General features: G+C 44.5%; 1 protein-coding gene and 1 long non-coding RNA gene across 2 annotated transcripts in view; both read left to right on the top strand.

Moving 5' to 3' along the window:
* Positions 1-22,671, top strand: part of spdl1 (spindle apparatus coiled-coil protein 1) — a 41,091-nt gene extending 18,420 nt beyond the window's left edge. Inside the window, exons 9-14 of the mRNA XM_056278022.1 lie at positions 2,872-2,978; positions 18,755-18,875; positions 19,296-19,362; positions 19,456-19,680; positions 22,067-22,148; positions 22,473-22,671. Coding sequence (XP_056133997.1) covers positions 2,872-2,978; positions 18,755-18,875; positions 19,296-19,362; positions 19,456-19,680; positions 22,067-22,148; positions 22,473-22,671 — 801 coding nt within the window. The remainder of the gene's footprint in view (positions 1-2,871; positions 2,979-18,754; positions 18,876-19,295; positions 19,363-19,455; positions 19,681-22,066; positions 22,149-22,472) is intronic.
* LOC130109007 (uncharacterized) lies at positions 19,635-22,555 on the top strand. The gene is made up of 3 exons (XR_008809958.1): positions 19,635-19,680; positions 22,067-22,148; positions 22,473-22,555. It is a non-coding gene; the product is annotated as an uncharacterized LOC130109007 (long non-coding RNA).
* Positions 22,672-23,528: the final 857 nt, after the last annotated feature.

Below are 23,528 nucleotides of genomic sequence, written 5' to 3'. Positions count from 1 at the left end.
CCTGTGTGCTGCAGACTGCAGGTTGATGTCCGAAGAGCGAGGACTGTGGGAAGGAGTATGGTAGTGGAGTAGGTCATTTTATTATCATACACACATAAAAAGTACCATGTACCATGTACCTTCAAATGCAGTGAACTGCAGGTGCCCTGGTTCTCTCAGCCCTTAAACGTATATGTAAGGAAATGCTAAATAACAGAAGCTATAAATACTGTGTGTGCAAGAGACCAGGGGGAAGGGGAGTGAGGCCAGGAGCATCGGTGGTGGGTTCAAACTCTTCTACTAGAGATGTCCCAATACCACTTCTTCACTTTTGATACGATACCACCGCTTTGGCTCTCTGCCGATACTGATTTCAGTCCAATATTTTGTTTTACTCTACTACTACTACTGCTAATGTTGGCTGCTTCCCGTTAGGGGTCGCCACAGCGGATCATCCGTTTCCATGCCTTCTTGTCCTCTGCTTCTTCCTCTGTCACACCAGCCACCTGCATGTACAAATAATAATAATAATAATGATGATGAATATAATAATGATGATAATAATTAATATGATAATGATAAATATGATAATAATGATAAATATGATCATGATAATAATTATAATTATGATACTAATAATGATAATCATAATAATAATTGTATGTTCTGCCCGTGTCTGTGTGGGTTTCCTCCGGGGGCTCCGGTTTCCTCCCACGGTCCAAAGACATGTAGGTCAGGTGAATTGGCCGTACTAAAAAAAAATTGTCCCTAGGAATGAGTGTGTGTGTGTGTGTGTGTGTGTGTGTGTGTGTGTGTGTGTGGGTGGGCCTTTTGATGGCCTGGCAGTCTGTTCAGAGTGTCTCCCCGCCTGCTGCCTAATGACTGCTGGGATACCCCGCGACCCTGAGAGCAGGATAAGCCGTTAAGATAATGGATGGATAGATGGAATAATAATGATACTAAAGATAATCATTATGATAATTACAATAATGATGATAATAATAATAATGATGATAATACTAATAATGATAATAAAATACATGGAAGCACGTTGCTTATGATAGCCAATTACCCACCTCAAACATCTCACTCAAATGGAGAACAAAGAAATACTTGCCCAGTACAGTCCACAACAACAGTTGGTTATGAAAGACTGCCACCCTTTATTCAACACTGCAAAAATAAAAACACGCACTGCAGTACTTAAATCGACCAACAGGTTTAAAGTCAAAACAATTTAAACAGCAGTATTCAGCATGACAAAAAAAAACATACAGCACTATCTCTTACAGTGCAGCTAGTATGCGCACATGGCAGTTTAAAACACAACTGAAATGCGTATAACAATCCAGAAAAATAACACAACATTAACAAACAGTTTAAACTGACCTTACTGACCTGGCTGCTTTACTTTTAACAATTGTAAAAATCAAACAACTGATTCAACTTTCTGTGGTTTCCTTATCTGGATTATTGAGCCTGCATTAAGACGTAACGACTCACTGAGTACAGTATTATAAAAATACCATTTTATATGAGAAGATTAACTGAATAACATCAATGAAATAAAATAATACAACACGGTTCTGCTACATACCGTTTGACCCGAGACTCCAAACCATCTATGGTCACTAGATGGCAGTATGGTTTCATGGTAGAAATGCATTTGTTCTTTCGGCTGCTCCCGTTAGGGGTCGCCACTGCGGGTCATCCGTTTCCATCTCTTCCTGTCCTCTGCATCTCCCTCTGTCACACCAGCCACCTGCATGTCCTCCCTCACCACATCCATAAACCTCCTCTTTGGGCTTCCTCTTCTCCTCTTCCCTGGCAGCTCCATATTCAGCATCCTTCTCCCAATATACCCAGCATCTCTCCTCCACACATGTCCAAACCATCTCAATCTTGTCTCTCTTGCTTTGTCTCCAAACCATCCAACCTGAGCTGTCCCTCTGATATACTCGTTCCTAATCCTGGCCTTCTTCATCACTCCCAGTGAAAATCTTATCATCTTCAACTCTGCCACCTCCAGCTCCACCTCCTGTCTTTTCATCAGTGCCACTGTCTCCAAACCATATAACATAGCTGGTCTCACTACCATCTTGTAAAGCTTCCCTTTAACTCTTGCTGGTAACCTTCTGTCACAAATCACTCCTGACACTCTTCTCCACCCACTCCACCCTGCCTGCACTCTCTTCTTCACCTCTCTCCTGCACTCCCCGTTACTTTGGACAGTTGACCCCAAGTATTTAAACTCATACACCTTCATCATCTCTGCTCCTTGCATCCTCACCATTCCACTGACCTCCCTCTCATTCATGCATAGGTATTCTGTCTTGCTCCTACTGACTTTCATTCCTCTTCTCTCCAGTGCATACCTCCACCTCTCCAGGCTCTCCTCAACCTGCACCCTACTCTCACTACAGATCACAATGTCCTCCACAAACATCATCGTCCACAGAGACTCCTGCCTGATCTCGTCTGTCAACCTGTCCATCACCATTGCAAACAAGAAAGGGCTCAGAGCCGATCCTTGATGTAATCCCACCTCCACCTTGAACCCATCTGTCATTCCAACCACACACCTCACCACTGTCACACTGCCCTCATACATATCCTGCACCACTCCTACATACTTCTCTGCAACTCCTGACTTCCTCATACAATACCACACCTCCTCTCGGCACCCTGTCATATGCTTTCTCTAAATCTACAGACACAATGTAACTCCTTCTGGCCTTCTCTATACTTCTCCATCAACACTCAAAGCAGGTAAAATCTTAAATCAATATAATGTAATGACACATCTATAAAGATGCAGGTGGGCAAGAAGATGCATGGTTTGGTGAGATGGTTCAGGCATCAATGCTGTGTGTTTGTGTGTGTGTGTTTTAGATGATGTTGAAGTCCCAGCCTTCTTGTCCTCCTCCCGGTGACAGAGAAGACATACAAGATGAAACATACTACACTGACCTGCTCAGAATGAAGCTCAACAACTCTGTGTGAGTTCATGCATTGTTGCTTTTTACTCAGTTATCCAAGAATGTCCGAAGTGGGTTTGTAAATAACTTCAAATAGATAACAATATAGTTGATGGGTTAGTCAGTTGATTTGTTATTTATTTATTTATTTATTTATTAAGTAAAATCCATTTCACAAGGAGGTAAAATAAGAAGACAAGGTAAACTTCATTATCCCTGTAGGGACATTGTTCACTAACAGATTAAATAGATGTTTAGATTCCTAATCTGATTAGTTTTACAAGGGTGTTCACATAAAATTGTGTTTTATGTGAAGGATTTTGTAAGTAAATTGACAAAGAAATTATGAACAATAAGCGCAGACATTTTATTTTGAAGGGAACTCTCAAAGTAAATGTACTTTCTGTATCTGAACACATGCAGTATAAATAACACAGTCTACTACCTGAGATTTTCTTTTTCTTTTTTTTTCTTTTTCTTTTTTTTTGGATTTTCCCCCCTTTTTCTCCCAAATTTTACCCGGCCAATTACCCCACTCTTCTGAGCAGTCCCGGTCGCTGCTCCACCCTCTCTGCTGATCCGGGGAGGGCTGCAGACTACCACATGCCTCCTCCCATACATGTGGAGTCACCAGCCGCTGCGTTTCACCTGACAGTGAGGAGTTTCACCAGGGGGACGTAGTGCATGGGAGGATCACGCTACTTCCCCCAAACAGACGCCCCGACCGACCAGAGGAGGTGCTACTGCTGCGATCAAGACACATACTCACATCTGGCTTCCCACACGCAGACACGGCCAATTATGTCTGTAGGGACGCCTGTCCAAGCCGGAGGTAACACTGGGATTCGAACCAGCGATCCCCGTGTTGGTAGGCAACAGAATAGACCGCCACGCCACCCGAACGCCCTCACAGTGAGATTTTGATTATTTTCTCATGTTTCAGTAACATTACCCATGCAATAGTGTGGTAGAGTGTCTCAAGCCAGTTACGCTGACTCGAGATCGATACCACCGCACCACTCTTCCACACACTGCATCCGTCTCACACTTGTTGCTTTTGGGTTTTTTAAATCCAGTTTGTACTTGCTGCCCTCCTAGTCACTTTCCATCATCTTGTCTGATTCAGAAGCTGATTCCAGCTTAACTTTTTCCCCCTTCTTGATAAAGATGACACGTCAGATTCTAGAATTAAGAATGCCATTCATAGTTGTGTTTGAGAATTGGATTAATAGCCATGATGTGTTAACCGCACAAGATAGACTTGCCATGAGCTGCAAGATTGTCAGACTGCGGTGTATGCTGCTGTACAAGCCATGTGTCAGTCTGATTTTAATCTTTGTTTCTAAGAAATTGTCTTTCATTCCCAAACTACACTTTTCCAACACCTGAGTATTGTTCTAGCAACTGTAGGAGCCCCAAGCCATAACAACCCAAAACTCCTCTCTTGATAAGGTCTGTACTTGTGTTCTGTCTCCTAGTAAACACTCTTGGAGATACTGGCACCGTCTTACCCAGCCACTTACTCACCTATCTTTACAATGTTCCTCCAAAAGGGCTGAATCATTGGGCATTCCCAAGTCCAGTATAAGAACATGCCTACTTCTTCCTGGCATTTAGCTAATAACCCCATCCTATGTCATCTGGTCTGGTGTCCAGTAATACCTGTGTATTGTTTTACATTGAGTGAATTTACTTTTGGAGCCCCTGACATATCTGCCACAGGTGGACAGGATTTTCAACCATTCCTCTTCTTCCAGTGTGTAAATACCATTCCTCTTCTTCCAGTGTGTACTACCATTCCTCTTCTTCCAGTGTGTAAATACCATTCCTCTTCTTCCAGTGTGTACTACCATTTCTCTTCTTCCAGTGTGTACTACCATTCCTATTCTTCCAGTGTGTACTACCATTCCTCTTCTTCCAGTGTGTAAATACCATTCCTCTTCTTCCAGTGTGTAAATGCCATTCTTCTTCTTTCAGTGTATAAATACCATTCCTCTTCTTCCAGTGTGTAAATACCATTCCTCTTCTTCCAGTGTGTACTACCATTCCTCTTCTTCCAGTGTGTACTACCATTCCTCTTCTTCCAGTGTATAAATACCATTCCTCTTCTTCCAGTGTGTAAATACCATTCCTCTTCTTCCAGTGTGTAAATACCATTCCTCTTCTTCCAGTGTGTACTACCATTCCTCTTCTTCCAGTGTGTACTACCATTCCTCTTCTTCCAGTGTATAAATACCATTCCTCTTCTTCCAGTGTGTACTACCATTCCTCTTCCTCCAGTGTGTACTACCATTCCTCTTCCTCCAGTGTGTAAATACCATTCCTCTTCTTCCAGTGTGTACTACCATTCCTCTTCTTCCAGTGTGTAAATACCATTCCTCTTCTTTCAGTGTGTACTACCATTCCTCTTCTTCCAGTGTGTAAATACCATTCCTCTTCTTCCAGTGTGTAAATACCATTCCTCTTCTTCCAGTGTGTAAATACCATTCCTCTTCTTCCAGTGTGTACTACCATTCCTCTTCTTCCAGTGTGTAAATACCATTCCTCTTCTTCCAGTGTGTAAATGCCATTCCTCTTCTTCCAGTGTGTACTACCATTCCTCTTCTTCCAGTGTATAAATACCATTCCTCTTCTTCCAGTGTGTAAATGCCATTCCTCTTTTTCCAGTGTGTACTACCATTCCTCTTCTTCCAATGTGTAAATACCATTGCTCTTCTTCCAGTGTGTACTACCATTCCTCTTCTTCCAGTGTGTAAATACCATTCCTCTTCTTCCAGTGTGTACTACCATTCCTCTTCTTCCAGTGTGTACTACCATTCTTCTTCTTCCAGTGTGTACTACCATTCTTCTTCCTCCAGTGTGTAAATACCATTCCTCTTCTTCCAGTGTTTTTACCATTCATCTTCTTCCAGATTATAAATACCATTCCTCTTCTTCCAGTGTATAAATACTAGCTCTTTCTGTTTCAAGTTATTACAACTGCTACTGAGCAGGAGTCCATTAGTCAGTCTGTAGAAGGCAAACTCACCAAGGCGTTCTGCTGGCAGGTAGAAGTAGTCCATAATGTGGTTTCCATCCATACATGGAGTCCCAGAGCTAGTACAGTTCCTAATATCTCTGTCATGTCACAGTATGACAGAAACACCCTCTTTGTACAACTCACCAACATGACATGACCGCTCATGGTGTCGCTTTTTCCAGTATACTGGTGACGTCTCAGTAATGATTGTAGGCTCATACCATATAGAGGAGTAAAGCTCAACACTGTGGTAGTTTTATCATCCTATATATCCTGGTCCAAATCTCTTCAGAGTGAGAAAAGATAGGATTAGGTGACTTGTGTAAAGATTGAGATAAACTTTTTTTTCTTTTCTTTATTCTTTTAAATTGACAAACATTCAAAAAACACAATGACTCATAGAGGAAACACAAGTCATGTAACATAACACCGTATTTCCATTATCAAAACACATGTGGACAGAGTACATAAATTAAATAAAATAGGGGGATCTACAAAAAGTACGTGAATAAGTATATAAATAAATTACTTCTAAATCACTGAGCAGAGAAGAAGCAAAAGGCTTAAACCATGAAGACATAAATCAAAACAATAATAAGATATATCCCATACATCTTTCTTGCTGTTTTGTTAGAATACATTCTTTTAAGAGATGACAAAAATAATCTGAAATCACTGATAAACCAAACAAAAGAGGGCTTACTGTTTCTCCATTTACTACAATGAATATATTTACCCATAAGAATAATGATGTTACTCGTATCAGAAATACACGAGTTTAGCTTATCTATGTATTACATAAATATATATATATATATATATGTGTGTGTGTGTGTGTGTGCGTGTGTGCGTGTGTGCGTGCGTGCGTGTGTGCGTGTGTGTGTGTGTGTGTGTGTAAAAGAAAGGAATGTCATTTACCTTAAGTGATATCCAGTATTTTAAATCGACCCAAAATCTCTGAGACACAGGGCAATAGAAGAACATGTGCTGTAAAGTTTCATCTGTTGCAGTACAACATGTACAGGGATCCACTTCACATTTAAACCTTTTCTTAAGAACATCTGCAACTGGGTAGACCTTATGAATTATTATAACTTGAGTTTCTTTTACCTTTGGGGAAATGGGCCATTTAATAAATGTAGAATGTGCTTTCACCATAACTGACAAGGTTATAATGATAATAATACAGCTCTCTGTTATAATCATGAAACACTTCAGAACAGCACTGATCACCTTATTATCACATCTGTTATCTCATTAAGTACACTCGTTAATCACTAAATTAGGCAAAACTGATCTACCATATGAGTATATGAAGGTGTTTTGAATGAACTGAATCAGTGATAAAGGAATCACTTTGCAAATCCTACTGTACTCCTTGTGAGTACAATTTAAATTGTATTTATTTACAAAGGCCATGTAGTCCAAAAGGTTACCGTTGCAATCCAGTAGATCACTCACGAACAAATTCCTTCATCATATCAATTACTCTTAAATATTGATTTCCTATTTATTGTAATCACTTTATTGTTCCATAAAGTCGAACCATGAGGAGAGGAATCATGACTACATATCATTTTCCAAAACTGAAGAATTTGTCTCTGGAAATTTGACAACTTCATAGGGATCTTGCCTACCCCAAAATCACATTTTAAAACAAAATCAAGTCCGTCCACCAAGTTTTGTTTTTTTTGGGGGGGGAGGGATTTTTTTTTTCCCCCTTATTCTCCCCAGTTGTATTTGGCCAATTACCCCACTCTTCTGAGCTGTCCCGGTCGCTGCTCCACGCCCTCTGCCGATCCACCATGTGCCTCCTCCGATACATGTGGAGTCACCAGCCACTTCTTTTCACCTGACAGTGAGGAGTTTCACCAGGGGAACAGTGTGGGAGGATCACCCCAGTTCCCCCTCTCCCCCGAATAGGTACCCCAACCGACCAGAGGTATCGCTAGTGCAGCAACCAAGACACATACCCACATCTGGCTTCCCACCCGCAGACATGGCCTGTTGTGTCCATAGGGTCGCCCGACCTAGCCAGAGGTAACACTGGGATTCGAACCAGTGATCCCGTGTTAGTAGGCAACAGAACAGACCGCCATGCTACCCCGATGCCCCCACCAACTGTTTTAAACAAGGACCTTGGTATGTGAAACCACATAGAAGTTGGCTGTGTCAAGTATGCTTTTAGCCCTTTAATCTTAAGACTTCCAGCCATTGATTCAAATTCTAAAGCTTTAATACCACCCTTATCATACTCTTTAACTAGCTGTGGTCTTTTTATATCATGGGTTTTATGTTTCCATAAGAAGTGGAACATAACTGAGTTGGCTTTTTTAATATTATTGGAAGAAACATATAGGGAGTGACACGGATAAATTAATTTGGAGATACCTTCTGCCTTAGATAAGATGACTACCAAAAACAGTAAGATCTCTGGTTAGCCAGTGACTGAGAGGTTTTTTTTTTTCATATCAGTTATGCGATTAGAAATATTAATGTCTTCTCTTCCAATGACATTTTTAAACAGTTATTCCTAAATATTTAACTTCAGACTCAACTCTGATTGAAGCAATTTGAGAATCTGCATGAATGAATGGGAAGTAATTCACATTTTTATATTAAGGGATAATCCTGATGCCTTAGAGAATAATGAAATTGTGTTAAGGGCTTTCTTTGCTATAGAATCATTTCTTAAGAAAATTGATGTGTCATCTGCGAATTGACTAATTTTAAATTCCTTGTCAAAAATTGTAATACCTTGAATTTCAGGATTGTCATTAATAAGAATTGTTAGTAATTGGGTGATCAAAATAAATGATTTTTGGAGATACTGGGCACCCTTGACGAATACCACATTGTACCTTGAATCTAGGGGTCATTCCAGGGTTGAAAGGTACAGATCTATGTCAGTGTAAAACATCTTGATTACACTGCAAAATGTCCAAAATCCAGAAAGTGTTGTGCTTCCAGTAAAAAATAATGTTTGATGGTATCAAATGCCTTATAAAATCACCACCTTTGATAAAGGCATTGTCTGGGTCTGTTGTCTGCTGATGGCACATTGTAGCTGCTTAAGTGCTACCTTAGCATTAGCATGTGGGGGGATGTATACAGCGGTGATGGTAATGGCCGTTAGTTCCCTGGGCAGGTAAAAAGGCCTGCACTGAGTCATAAGGAGCTGGAGATCAGCAGAGCAATGCCTTTCAACCATCTTTATATTGTTGCACCAAGAGTTATTGACATAAATACTCAAACCTCCTCCGCGGATCTTGCCGGAGTCCGCTGTCCTGTCGGCACGGAAGGCTGTGCGGCCCCGCTAGCTCGACTGCCGATTCAGCTATGTTGCTGTTGAGCCAAGTCTCCGTAAACATCAGCAGACAGCAGTTCTGCATTCTTTCCTGAGAGGACAGCCTGAGTCTTATCTCCTCCATTTTGTTAGCTAACGACCGGACATTAGCCATGAAGATGCTGGGGAGGCACACTTTGAAGGGAGCGCTACTTAGTGTAACGGGGGCAGTCCTATGCTGTTCTGTGCTTGTCAGCCTGCTGCATGCCCGTCACTCTCATCATTAGCTCTGCGTTGTGTTCTAGTTGGGTGGGGCCCCAGGTGTTGTGGGGGGCCCTCAGTCTCTCATCATCATCATCATCATCATGATCAAGGAAGGAGCGGGGACACACAGGACTCTATTTGGCCCACCTTGCCATTTATTTTGGTTTCAAACCCTTCGACAACCGTCCAGTCCTCCAGCGGGAGCGGTGTTTCTTACGGACGTGGGGGTCGAAGTTCAACCACTGCCCGGACTCCACTCGTGTGCGTTAGAAGTAGAAACCGTCCACGGGACTCCGATGTAAGAAAGGATAAACAAGTATTTTATCCCACAGCTTGCAGTATCTTCTTACAGGGATACTCAAGGTTACGTTCTCCTCAACCAGCAAAACTGTCCCACGGTAAGAAACACGTGTGGCTCGGCTCGATTGCTGCTTGAGACTCCTCCCACAAAACAAAAATGGCCTCTCCCGCGTTCCCTCTTCCGTGTACCCACAAGACCTCTCTCTTAAAGCGACAGTACACGTATATGACGGTCGTTGGAAAACATACATAAAAGTAAATAATGACATAAAATAAAATGTAGTAAACACAAATAACAGCACACAGACAGGATTTGGTGATATTTCATACTCAAACAAAATAAAATAAAAACATTAATTTTAACCTGGTTACATTCACCCCTCCTGAAATTCACCAACATCCTGACAGCAGGATAAAAAGAGAAAGAGGAAAGGAAAAGCCCATCACTGACTACTGGCACAAGTGAAAAGAAGGACCTAGTCCTCCAGTCAACTTAGGAGCTACCTCGGTTACGAGGTTCAGAAAATAATGAGGTTGATCAAGTCTCAGTATTCCCCTAGATCAATGTGACGCCTGATACGCCACACCATAAACTTGGCCCAAAACAACCCTGTCTGATAGACACCTAATAACTCACATTAAACTAGTTTGAATGACTCCAACCTCCATCAAAGTTCAAACCCTCACACTCCGTAGAAATGGCATCTGAGCCATAGATTCTATTAACCTGTTCACTGACCTCACCACCCTCCCTGTGCGTGTCCTAACCCGACCATCGCTCTCTACTTGTGTGCGTGAGACAGTGCGAGCTGCAACATCTGTATCGAGTGAGGGTGGTGCCCCTGTGTGCGAATCAGTGTGAGATATAACACCTACATCGAGTGAGTGTGATGCCTCTATGTGTGGTGCATGTGTGTTGTGTGGTGCGTGTGTGTTGGGTGGAGACTGAGCAGTGGCCCCCACAGGACTGACTACCAGACTAGACGGAATGAACTCTTCCGCTTCTGCCCACTCAGATCTAGGCGAGTCTCCAAGTGATGAGACTGCTAGCCCCACTGCATCCCCTGAGACCGTCAGGACATCTGCACTGTCCTCCTCATCGGACTCTGCGCAGTCAGACAACTGACTGGTTGTACTGGACTCCTCACCCTGATCTAACTCAGGAAGGGGCAAGAAGTTGACCTCCAACAAACGGTTCCTGTGCACCACCCTGGTGTGCCCCTCTGCATCCTGAATCTTGTAGACGTGGATATTGGGGTTGACACCGACAACCGTGTACACTCCGTTCTCCCATTTGTCAGCCAACTTTCTCTTCCCTCGCTCACTCTGGTTCGCAACCAAAACACGATCCCCGACAGACAGGACAGTGCCCTTGGCATGTCTGTTGTACTGTCGCGCCTGATGCTGCTGCTCAGCCGTGGAGTGCTTCTGAGCGATCTCCATTGCACTCCTTAGACAGGAAAGCAGAGACTGAGCATAAGAGTCATAATCAACAACGTGAGGGTCATGCAAAACCTGCCTGAACATAACATCCACCGGCAGTCTTGGGACACGCCCATACATCAGGAAGAAAGGCGCGTAACCCGTGGTCTCGTGAACAGTGGCATTGTATGCGAGCGTGAGAGAATGGATCTGCTGAGGCCACTGTTGCTTCTGCTGAAGCGGAAGGGAACGGAGCATATTCCCCATCGTGCGATTAAACCGCTCTGTCCCGCCATTACCCATAGGATGGTAAGCCGTCGTGTGGGACTTCGCTACACCCGCCAACTTGAGAAGCTCTGCAATCAGGTTACTCTCAAAGTTTGTGCCCTGGTCAGAATGTATTCTCTCTGGAAACCCGTAAACACAGAATACATGATCCCAGAGTTTCTTGGCGACCTGCTTCGCTGTCTGATTGGTGCAGGGGAACGCGTGAGCAAGCTTAGTGAAGTGGTCAGTAACCACTAAGACATCGACTGACCGCTGCTTACTGTCCTCAGCGGACCAGAAATCCATACACACAAGCTGCATCGGTGCGGAAGTTTTAATGCTCTCCAGGGGCGCGCAAGCAGCTGGCTCTGGGGTCTTCCCAAACACACATATCCGACAGCATCTGACATATGCTCTGATATCCCTCTCCATGTCAGGCCAATAAAAACGCTGCCTTGCAAGAGAGAGAGTACGGTCCTGGCCCTGATGACCAGCGTGATCGTGGATGCCAGACAGTGCATTGTCTTTCAGACTCAGAGGTAAAACATACTGAGACCTCCTCTGCTTGGACACTGGGTCCTTTGTCACCCTGTACAAGACACCATCATTGACTTCCAACTTCTCCCACTGTTTCAACAGCCTGAGGACCTTCTGGTCAGCACCATGCCTCTCACGTCTCGATGGCCGCTTCCGAACAGCGACAAAGGGCAACACCTTGGAGATGCAGGGGTCCTGCTCCTGACTCAACCTGAGCTCCTCGGTGGATAACATTGGCAGTGTATCCTGACCACCCGACAGATGCTGAACGTGCTGGACCAAACTGAGTGCTGTGAATACTGATGCATCAGGCCAGTCACATTTGGCTTGACAAAAAGCCCTGACCTCAGCTGCATCACAAGCAAACCCAGATCGCGCACTACTCACTGTTTGGGACTGGCAACTGAGTCTGAAAACATCCTGCACAGAGTCCCCCTCAACCCCGTCGGCTTCCTGAACAAGGGCCGGGTAGGGCTCCCTAAGTAGCCTCTGACTGACGGGCTTGGAAAAAGGGTCGCGACTCAAGGCATCCGCCACCACGTTTTTCTTCCCTGGCAGGTGTTTGAGATCGAAAGTGTAAGACGCCAACTTAGACACCCAGCGGATCTCACACGCGTCAAGCTTCGGCTTCGTTAGGAGATAAGTCAGCGGATTATTATCTGTCCAAACGGTGAAGCTTTGACCCTTCAGCCAGTGGCTGAACTTTTCACAAACACTCCACTTCAGCGCCATGAACTCCAGTCTATGTGCTGGATACTTCCGCTGTGAGGCACTGAGTGACTTGCTTGCAAAACCAACAGGTCTGGCCTTGGACTCTCCTCGGGGCACTTGAGACAGCACCGCGCCGAGTCCGTCCAAAGACGCATCGACCGACAAAATGAAAGGCACCTCAAAGTCTGGATGGGCAAGCACCACACACTCCAGTAACATCGTCTTCAACAGATCAAATGCTTCCCCACATTCCACCGTCCAGTCTGCGGAGGTAAGCTTACGGAAGCTGCCATGGGGCTTCTTATCCTTAGCTGACCTCCCCCTCCTCTTTTGTCCAGCTGTAAGGGCGAACAGGGGCTTAGCCACGGAGGAGCAGTTCGGGAGGAAATGCTGGTAGTAAAATACCATACCAAGGAAAGATTTGATCCTACGAACAGAAGGCGTGCACCCATCACCTTCCATGAGATCCTGCACTGTCATGTTGGAGATGACCTCTACTTTGGAGGGATCGACAGACACACCTCCGCCATCAACCACGTGGCCCAAAAACCGCACCCGCTTCTGCAGCAGATGACACTTCTTCGGAGCCAGTTTCAAGTTGTTCTCCCTCAACCTCTGAAACACAGTGCGGAGCCTCGACAGAGCCTCAACCTCTGACGGCGCGAAGACAAGAAGATCATCAAGATAGCACAAAAGCTTCGTGAAGTTCAGATCCCCAGAGATCCCAATCATCATTCTCATGAAGGCTGCAGGGCTATTACAAAGGCCCTGTGGCATGCGATTGTATTCATGCAACCCAAGGGGAGTCGTGAAAGCAGTGTACTTCTTGTCATCTTCATGCATTGGGATGTTGAAGAAGCCAGAGGTGAGGTCCATCGTACTAAAGAGGCAGTTACCACCCAGCGCGGCAAGACAGTCCGACTGGTGTGGCAAGGGATGAGCGTCTTTCAAGGTCCGAGCATTCAGCCATCTGAAATCAGTGCAGATCCGAAGCCCGCCATCCTTCTTCCATACCATAACCAGCGGTGAAGCGTATGCGCTCGAGGACTTCCGGATAATCCCTTTCTCCTCCATATCAGTGAGAACCTGTCTCAACTTCTGATAGTGGGCTGGGGGAACCCTCCTGTAGGGCAAGCGAAAGGGGCGCTCATCCACCAGATGGATGCGATGTGTGTATCCTGTGACCTCGCCACAGTCCAGAGAGTCCCTGGAGAAGATGTCATGGTACTCGGTGAGCAGCTGAGTGAGCTGGGACTTGCATGCCTCACTAACCTGACAGGAGCTGAGGTCAATGTCACTGAGTCCGAGCTCTGACAAACTCCTAGCCGGCTGGACAGGGGGACAGGCACTATCTGTGGCGTTGGACTCATGCCTCCCTGCAACTGATTGCAGTCCCTGGAAAACATTAAAGTCCTCAATCGCCAAGCATGGAAACACATCAGCCAACTTGCAGTTCCTTTTCAGTGTGATGGCTTTGTCAGATGGATTGACAACAGTCATGGGTACCCACCTATCACCCCAGAGCGGTGTGACAAGTCGACCTACGAGGACACTGCGTGGCATGGCCTTGGAGTCTGTCGGCTCCACAACAACAGTGCTTCCAGCTGACATAGGCACCTTAGCAGGAAGTCTGCCCCAGACTAAGTGCTCGTGCCTCGGTAAGAGTGTCACGGCCTGGGTGAGCTTAACAGTACCTATCTTCTCAGGAACTGCACCACCCCTCCAGCGCTCTACATTCGTGAACATGGACAAGAACTGTTCAACGTCAGGACTAGACGGATGTTCCTGTCTGGACGCGATGTCCCAGTACTCAGTACCACTCTTGAGTACATGGGCCACATGTTTAATGACGTTTGTGCCGACTATCAGATCATCATGCTGACCGGGCACGACCAGAGTGGGTATGACAAAGGAAACACCATAAAGCTGCATGTTGAGGTCATAAAAACCATCAGGCCTAGTCTCCAGACCACCGCAGCCAATCAAGACAATGTTCTCTTCAGGCTGCTGCTTCTCAGGTAAAACACCCCCAGAGCGGAGCTTCTCTATTGCATTTTCACTGATACTGTATGACATAGAGCCAGTATCCAACATGCCATTAAGCTGCACACTCTGGTTGACAAGAACAGGAGCATAGAACAAGTCACTGAAAGCCTGAATCCTCTGTGTCGCCTGAATGACCATACGCGAACCCTGAGGTGCTTTGGCACACTTGTCTTCATACAAGTGAGCCAGGTCGGAGACATCAGTGAGGGATACATCTACATTACCCACACCATCCCTCTCTAGGTGTGGGTTTAGTAGTTTAACGGACGAGACTGACGACCAGCTCTTCCACCAGGCTGAGAACGGAGCTGGTTGGGCGGCTGAGGGTGAGGACAGTCCCTCTTCCAATGACCAGGAGACAAACAGTTTATACATCGGTTCTCCCGGCTGCAGTGGGAAAATGTGGAGTGATCCGGAGACTTACAAACCCTGCACAACCTCTGCGGTGCGTCTGACACCTGCCCTGCGGCGCTAGCTGGCGGTTGAGTCTGCGTCGGTGTCCGGACTGCAGCGCTAACTGGAACCTGAGTCTGCATTTTGACCAAACGGTCTAGCAAGCTCACCAAACTCCTCATATAATCATCACCGCCAGAGACAGGTGCAGGAGACGGTGTAGGAGACCTTGCACAAAATGGTATAGGAGATGACGCATGAGCCGGGACGGGAGATAGCACCACCGGCACGGTCGTGTTCAAGTCGGGAGCCATGTCGACTACAGGGACATGAACCTGTGAATGGAATCTACGCTCTACCGCGCCTGCTTCACGTTGTCCACCTGCAGCAACACGGGACTTCCTCTCCAGCATGTGCTCATCAAGCCTCTCCTGGATCTCGCTAGCAGACCATTTCCCTGCGGACTTGAACTTAAAAACATTGGCAAGAGACTGATCTGGACAGTGTTTGATAAACATCATGCTTACCTCGTGGCTTGGCTCTTCAATACTACGGCCCTGCCACTTCAAGCATTCGTCAGCCACCTCCACTGTTTTATTAAGCCTAATCCAATACTCCATAGCGTCCTCACCTGGCTTGGGCAGCGTACTGTAAAAGTCCGCCAGGGGCATGCTCGAGTATGTGAAGTCACTAAAGTGTTGCTTCAGTACATCAAAAATAATGTGGGGGTTCGCTATGTGGTCGACAGATGTGTTGCGCAGCTTTATCCTCACCACGTCCCTTGCTTTCCCCATAAGCTTAGCTAGAATCTCATGTGACTGCTCACTAACTGGAATGGCTCGCTTCCTCAAATACAAAGTCATAAGGCTCTCCCACTCATGAACTGTAAACTTATCAGAGCTGTCGCCCCTGAAAATAGGAGGCTCCCTAGCGTCTGTCTGCATTACTACTCTAACACTAGGCACTGTCTCCGAACACTGTTCAGCAGACCTAGCACTGTCTGTGTGTGTGTTTCTAAGCATTTGTGTTTCCTGCAGCTTAGCAGTGATTGACTCTCCTATCTTCTCTGCTAACCGAGTAATGAGCATGGCTAACTCACCCACTGGCTGCTCGCTGTTACCCAGCACAGCCCCTTCGCTGATACCTGGCCTGGCCCGTTCTACGTAGCGTGTGGAGGTGAACTGAGGAGTGCCAAATGTGGTCGGGTCTCTAGGTCCTGGTGCTCTGGTGTCTGGTTCCCCGCCCTCTAAGAGCTGCCCGAAACTCCTACCTACACCTAGCCGTAAACCCCCACCCACATCTAACTGGTACCCCCTCTCCATAGCACACTGGCGATCCAAAAGATCCTGATCAGCAATGTTACCCCCACCTACGTACGAACCACCCTCTGCCATGTTCCTACCTCTAACACTCAGATAAAATAAAAAATAAAATAAAAAAGTGAAAAGCTCAATTCATTTAAATAATTGAATCTAGAAATCACTAAGAGATTGAAACAATCACACACAATCAACAAATTCACCAATAGATTAATCACATATGCACATATCCAGTAGTTTAGATCAATAGATTATTCACACGAGTCCTTCAATCACATCAACATTAACCTTTTTTTCCTTTTTTTTTTTCGTGTGTTTTTCTTCCTTCAGTATATACAAATGTCCTGTTCACAAGCCCAGTCCATGGTAACCACAGCTATGACTGTCCAGTGTCCACACAGCTCAACTCCAGTCCACTGTAACATGAGTGTACAGTCTGTAGAAATACCTGAGGACGTCTGGGGCTTGATGACGACAGCAGCCTCCCGCGGCGAGCAACTGATGTCACTCTCAGGATCCAGGAGGGTCACGGCACCAATGTAACGGGGGCAGTCCTATGCTGTTCTGTGCTGGTCAGCCTGCTGCATGCCCGTCACTCTCATCATTAGCTCTGCGTTGTGTTCTAGTTGGGTGGGGCCCCAGGTGTTGTGGGGGGCCCTCAGTCTCTCATCATCATCATCATCATCATGATCAAGGAAGGAGCGGGGACACACAGGACTCTATTTGGCCCACCTTGCCATTTATTTTGGTTTCAAACCCTTCGACAACCGTCCAGTCCTCCAGCGGGAGCGGTGTTTCTTACGGACGTGGGGGTCGAAGTTCAACCACTGCCCGGACTCCACTCGTGTGCGTTAGAAGTAGAAACCGTCCACGGGACTCCGATGTAAGAAAGGATAAACAAGTATTTTATCCCACAGCTTGCAGTATCTTCTTACAGGGATACTCAAGGTTACGTTCTCCTCAACCAGCAAAACTGTCCCACGGTAAGAAACACGTGTGGCTCGGCTCGATTGCTGCTTGAGACTCCTCCCACAAAACAAAAATGGCCTCTCCCGCGTTCCCTCTTCCGTGTACCCACAAGACCTCTCTCTTAAAGCGACAGTACACGTATATGACGGTCGTTGGAAAACATACATAAAAGTAAATAATGACATAAAATAAAATGTAGTAAACACAAATAACAGCACACAGACAGGATTTGGTGATATTTCATACTCAAACAAAATAAAATAAAAACATTAATTTTAACCTGGTTACATTAGCTTAGCATGTAGCCCGCCTCGTTTCGCCCTCTTCTGTTTACGCTGCCGACGGGGGCAGCGTTTCCACTGCGAGGCCGGTGAGCAGATAATATCCATCCATCCATCCATTATCCAAACCGCTTATCCTGCTCTCAGAGTTGTGGGGATGCTGGAGTCTTTCCCAGCAGTCATTGGGCGGCAGGCGGGGAGACACCCTGGACAGGCCGCCAGGCCGTCTGTGATGGTAAAGGGAAGTGAGTAATCCGTTCTGAGGTTTAAAAGCTAATGGCTGTAGAAGATCGCATAACCTACACTTGTAAATAAAGAAAACATAGCACTGAACAGGCAGCTGTAGTAGCTACTGCGTCCAGCGTGCTGCCATCTTGTCTTTTTATTTATTTGTTTGTTTGTTTGTTTGTATTTACTCGTATTTTCTGTATTGTGCGTAAAGCACTTTGTACCTGTGTTTTTAAAAGTGCTATATGAATAAAATTTTACTTACTGTGTCTGTATGTCAGTCAGTCTAGTCTTGCTTTTCATTCTACAAGAATGAAAAGCAATACTATAATTCTGCAAAATGTTGTGTTTTGTTATTTGAAAGGATTTGCAAATTGTGGGAACGCAAACTCAAATCCAGAGTGCAAAGGCAAATTCCACGAATGCAGCAGTATTCCAACACCATCTTGCGTTCAAACAAAATACAGTGGCATGCAGTTGCACTGCTAGTGTTTTTGAAACTTATGACAGGATAATAACCAAAATATCAACATCTTATTGCATGTGTTCTGATGAGGAATTTTTACTAAAAATGCTTTTTTTTTCGGCTTGCATTTTTTTGTGTCCTCATAATTTGCAGTATGCAGGTTTGGGATGAAATAGGCTCAAATGTTGTATTCCATCATTATTTCATTGTTTCTGTATTACATAAGTCATTCCAAGGTGTGTCTACGCCAGTCTGCCTTTTGTAACTAAATGTCACTGTGTGTCTCCAGTAAGGATGCAGAGCGTCTAGGAGATGAGCTGTCCCTCCAAAGGATGAAGTCTTTGTCTGAGAGCCAAAGAGCTTTAGAACTAGAGAGGAAATTATTCTTAGCAGAACGGCTGTCCAAACAGGTAAAGAGCAGTTCTGAGTGTCCACTTACTTTACTTACTTTACTCAGGGGTATTTCTTTCCTTTAAATAGGATTTGTAGTAGAGTCATCCAAAATTAAGTCTGACTAGAAATTTGGCCATCTGTAGAGTGATGCTACTTATTTATTTGTTTGTTTGTTTGTTTGTTTGTTTGTTTGTTTTTGTATGTAGTTTCATGATAGATGTTTTCTTTGAAACATTATTTTTCATAATGACTTATAAAACCTATATAGCAGTTGTTTTATGTGTTACTCTCTGAGGTTATGAGTGACCAAGTTTGTGTTTGACCTGCAGGACAAAAACAGTCATAGATCCCCCACCCCCCATGTCAAGGAATTTTGGCATCCCTGGTGTAGAACAATTGAAACCTGGTTTAATTGTTCGTAACTTTCACACCCACAGGCTCAGAGTGAAAAGATTAAACTGCAGCTACAAATCGAGGAGCTAAAACATAAATACGAAGTCAATGGTATTTTCATTCATACCAAACCTCTACTCTTTTTTTTTTTCCATACCTCCAAATGAGTGCAATATTAAGAGCCTGCTTGTTTCCGGTCTGCAGAGATTACTAAGAACAGCACCCTCAAGAGAAAAAGGGAGAAGCTTCCTGGCGACATAATACATTCTTCTGAGGCTACCATGGCTACTAAGAGTACACTGGAGATAAATCTGGCACATTGCAGGACAGCTGAGACCAAAGCCGACGGCCAACACATCCCTAATAACCAACCAGATGCAGTCCCACACCAGCACAACAGCCCTATAAAACCTCTCTCCATTAAAGAGGGTAAGGTCACTTTGTAGAAGTTGACAACTCAGTGATTACAGTGACATCTGACCTGTGTGTAAGCTAACCCTCTGAAAGAGGATGACTTTCAGTGAACAGGTCAGTAGAAGGATAGTATCTAGGGGCTTACAGTAAGAGAAACAGCCCAGTTATGAGCCAGTGTCATTCCCTTTTCACACCAAAACAGTGATTAAGGACAAACCCATGTTTGCCGTTGGCATCATTGGGTCAAATGGGCCATCCAACTTGGAGTCTTAGACCTTGGACACGACTTGCGTTTTATATAGGTCAGACACCACTTGGCTTTCTTATCTGATCTTAACATCTTCAACTCTGCCACCTCCAGCTCCACCTCCTGTCTTTTCATCAGTGCCACTGACGAAAGTGAGGCAACAGTTGTATAACCCTTTTCATTTTCCCATTAGTCTGGCAAGGCAATGGAACCACAATCCCTTATATGGGTGGAAAAATTAGGCACACTTCAGTGGTCTATTGGATTACAGTCTCTTCCTCGCCTATTTGCACCTTTCTGTAAATTCGTGTGCGTGTGTGTAACAGTGGTTGTAAACTCTGGCCCTTGGGACCCCAAAACTGCTTTTTTATTCTACCAGGTATCCAAATATTAGACCCTGCACAACAGGTGAAGTTAATTACCTTCCTGGCAGAGTAGAAACTAGCAGTACTGCGGGACTATAATAAAAACCTAAACTGGATTTTAGAAAATATATGATTAATAATAATAATAATAATAGTAACATAAACACCTGGAGAAATACTGTCACTGAGGGAAAGTTGTTAGTGAAACTTGTAAAATTTGAACCAATATAGATTCTTGTAGGGCCATGGAGACCAAATTCTTAGTCCACAGGAGCTAACAGTAGCTGCACCATAAACTGTACTTCTTGCTTGAGGAGATCTGAAAATCAGAGGGTCCAACAAGGACTATACACTCACTGGCCACTTTATTAGGTACACCTTGCTAGTACTGGGTTGGACCCCCTTTTGCCTTCAGAACTGCCTTAATCCTTCGTGGCATCGATTCAACAAGGTACTGGAAACATTCCTCAGAGAGTTTGGTCCATATTGACATGATAGCATCACGCAGTTGCTGCAGATTTGTCGGCTGCACATCCATGATGCGAATCTCCTGGTCCACCACGTCCCAAAGGTGCTCTATTGGATTGAGATCTGGTGACTGTGGAGGCCATTTGAGTACAGTGAACTCATTGTCATGTTCAAGAAACCAGTCTGAGATGATTCGAGCTTTATGACATGGCGCGTTATCCTGCTGGAAGTAGCCATCAGAAGATGGGAACACTGTGGTCATAAAGGGATGGACATGGTCAGCAACAATACTCAGGTAGGCTGTGGCGTTGACACGATGCTCAATTGGTACTAAGGGGCCCAAAGTGTGCCAAGAAAATATCCCCCACACCATTACACCACCACCACCAGCCTGAACCGTTAATACAAGGCAGGATGGATCCATGCTTTCATGTTGTTGACGCCAAATTCTGACCCTACCATCCGAATGTCGCAGCAGAAATCGAGACTCATGAGACCAGGCAACGTTTTTCCAATCTTCTATTGTCCAATTTTAGTGAGCCTGTGCGAATTGTAGCCTCAGTTTGCTGTTCTTAGCTGACAGGAGTGGCACCCGGTGTGGTCTTCTGCTGCTGTAGCCCATCTGCCTCAAGGTTCGACGTATGGTGCGTTCAGAGATGCTCTTCTGCATACCTCGGTTGTAATGAGTGGTTATTTGAGTTACTGTTGCCTTTCTATCAGCTCAAACCAGTCTGGGCATTCTCCTCTGACCTCTGGCATCAACAAGGCATTTTCGCCCACAGAACTGCCGCTCACTGGATATTTTCTCTGTAAACCCTAGAGATGGTTGCGTGTGAAAATCCCAGTAGATCAGCAGTTTCTGAAATACTCAGACCAGCCCGTCTGGCACCAACAACCATGCCACGTTCAAAGTCACTTAAATCACCTTTCTTCCCCATTCTGATGCTCGGTTTGAACTACAGCAGATCGTCTTGACCATGTCTACATGCCTAAATGCATTGAGTTGCTGCCATGTGATTGGCTGATTAGAAATTTGCATTAACGAGCAGTTGGACAGGTGTGCCTAATAAAGTGGCCGGTGAGTGTAGTTTATAGCACGTTATTGATGCATTTAGGAGTAAACTCAGTAAAGGGTAAAATATTCAAAACCCGTCGAGTAGTTAGTGCATGGAGAAATATGAACTTATATTTTGAGCCAGCTAAAATCAATTTTTGAATATAAGCAATTCCAAAAAGTATTAAGGCCTCAGATCCTGGCCTCCAAACAAAACATCTCCCGTGTTCAGGCAACCTTATCCAAACCCCTTTTATTCTTTTCTAGCTCTGCTGCCTGACCACCAGCCAGCCATGGCTGTTGCAGACTGTGAAGAGCCTCCAGTTAAAAAGCCCAGCGCCCCCCTACAGTCAGTACACACACACACACACAGCTATTCAGCATCTATAGTCATAAAAATAATTTCCTGTCAACGTTTAATTTAACCTGAAGACCTCTATTTACTAATTCATCCTAACTGTTTTGACTGTAAAGATTCTATGATTTTAGCTGTAATATATATTAAATCATACATCTAAACCTGTTTCCATGTTGTTGTGGCTGTGCTGTTATTTCACAGTGAGTAATAATGGCCAGCTCATCTGCTGAAAATTGTTGACAACAGACTGAAAAGCAGCTCCAGGAAGCTGCTGTGACTTCTACTACAATATGATTTATTTTTTTACTTTTTTAGGTCTCCTGTGACTAACAATGACGAAAACAAGAGAGGGGACAAGTGGCGGAAGAAGGAGCAACACAAGACAATGGAGAACACGAAGACAGAGGTGGAGGAGAGAGTGGGGAGGGGGGGAGGGGGGAGAAAGCAGAGAACAGAAGAGATGATCCATGTTAGTGGTAAGAATAGTATGGAGAGCCAGTGTGCTCAGCAGTAGAACGTCTGTGCTGACTGCTGTCTGTCTGCTGTCAGGCCATGAACCAGTCAGCCTTGAAAGAAAGTCTGCTCGAGCAAGAGATTTGAAAGGATTGTTTCAACATTTTCACAAAGAAACATTTTATCTTTGAGCAGTTAAAGAAACAACATGGTCTCGTTCTTTCTCTCTGAGTAAAACATCTTTAACTTGACCTAGTCATGTGGACACATCAGGTACAGTTTTAAGACCTGTTTTTTCTTCCAACATGTATTTGAAAGCTGCATTAAGCAATATTTTTATATAATAATAATAATTATTATTATTATTACATTTTTATAGCGCTTTTCAAGACACCTGAAGTGCTTCACATTGAAAGTGGGGATATATGGCAATGTTTTTATTTTGTCAATTGTCAAGTCACATTGTTGATTCTCAGTGCGACTGACAAAGCAAGTACCCTTTCACATCACAAAGAGTCATTTGATTCAGTGTTTATATCAGAAATATGTCATACGATTGTCATGTGGTTCTACTTTAGGGGTGTTCCCACCTTGAGAATAAAGGACTTGATGTGTATGATTTATATTTCCAAACCCAAGAAGTGGCTGGCTGAGCGCTGAATACCCACATAAATCCAACACAGCCACAAATCCACCTTCAGGACACAAGTACATCTGATAAGCAGACAACATCCTTTTGATAAGGCAGAAGGGTTTTTTAGTCTCATATCTGGTATGTTTGTTATTTTACTTTTATTTACTTCTATTCAAGTGTTCCTTGTTTTGGTGGACTTTTTCTCAGACTTGGGACATTTTTGACATGGATTTTTTTTTCTGTCAAAATTTCTTTGAATAACTACTTCACTGTCTTCTGTTGTG

The sequence above is a fragment of the Lampris incognitus genome, chromosome 1, assembly GCF_029633865.1.
Source record: "Lampris incognitus isolate fLamInc1 chromosome 1, fLamInc1.hap2, whole genome shotgun sequence".
Taxonomy (NCBI): domain Eukaryota; kingdom Metazoa; phylum Chordata; class Actinopteri; order Lampriformes; family Lampridae; genus Lampris; species Lampris incognitus.
The sequence above is the reverse complement of the archived record's forward strand: the minus strand, read 5'-3'. Positions and strand labels throughout refer to the sequence as shown.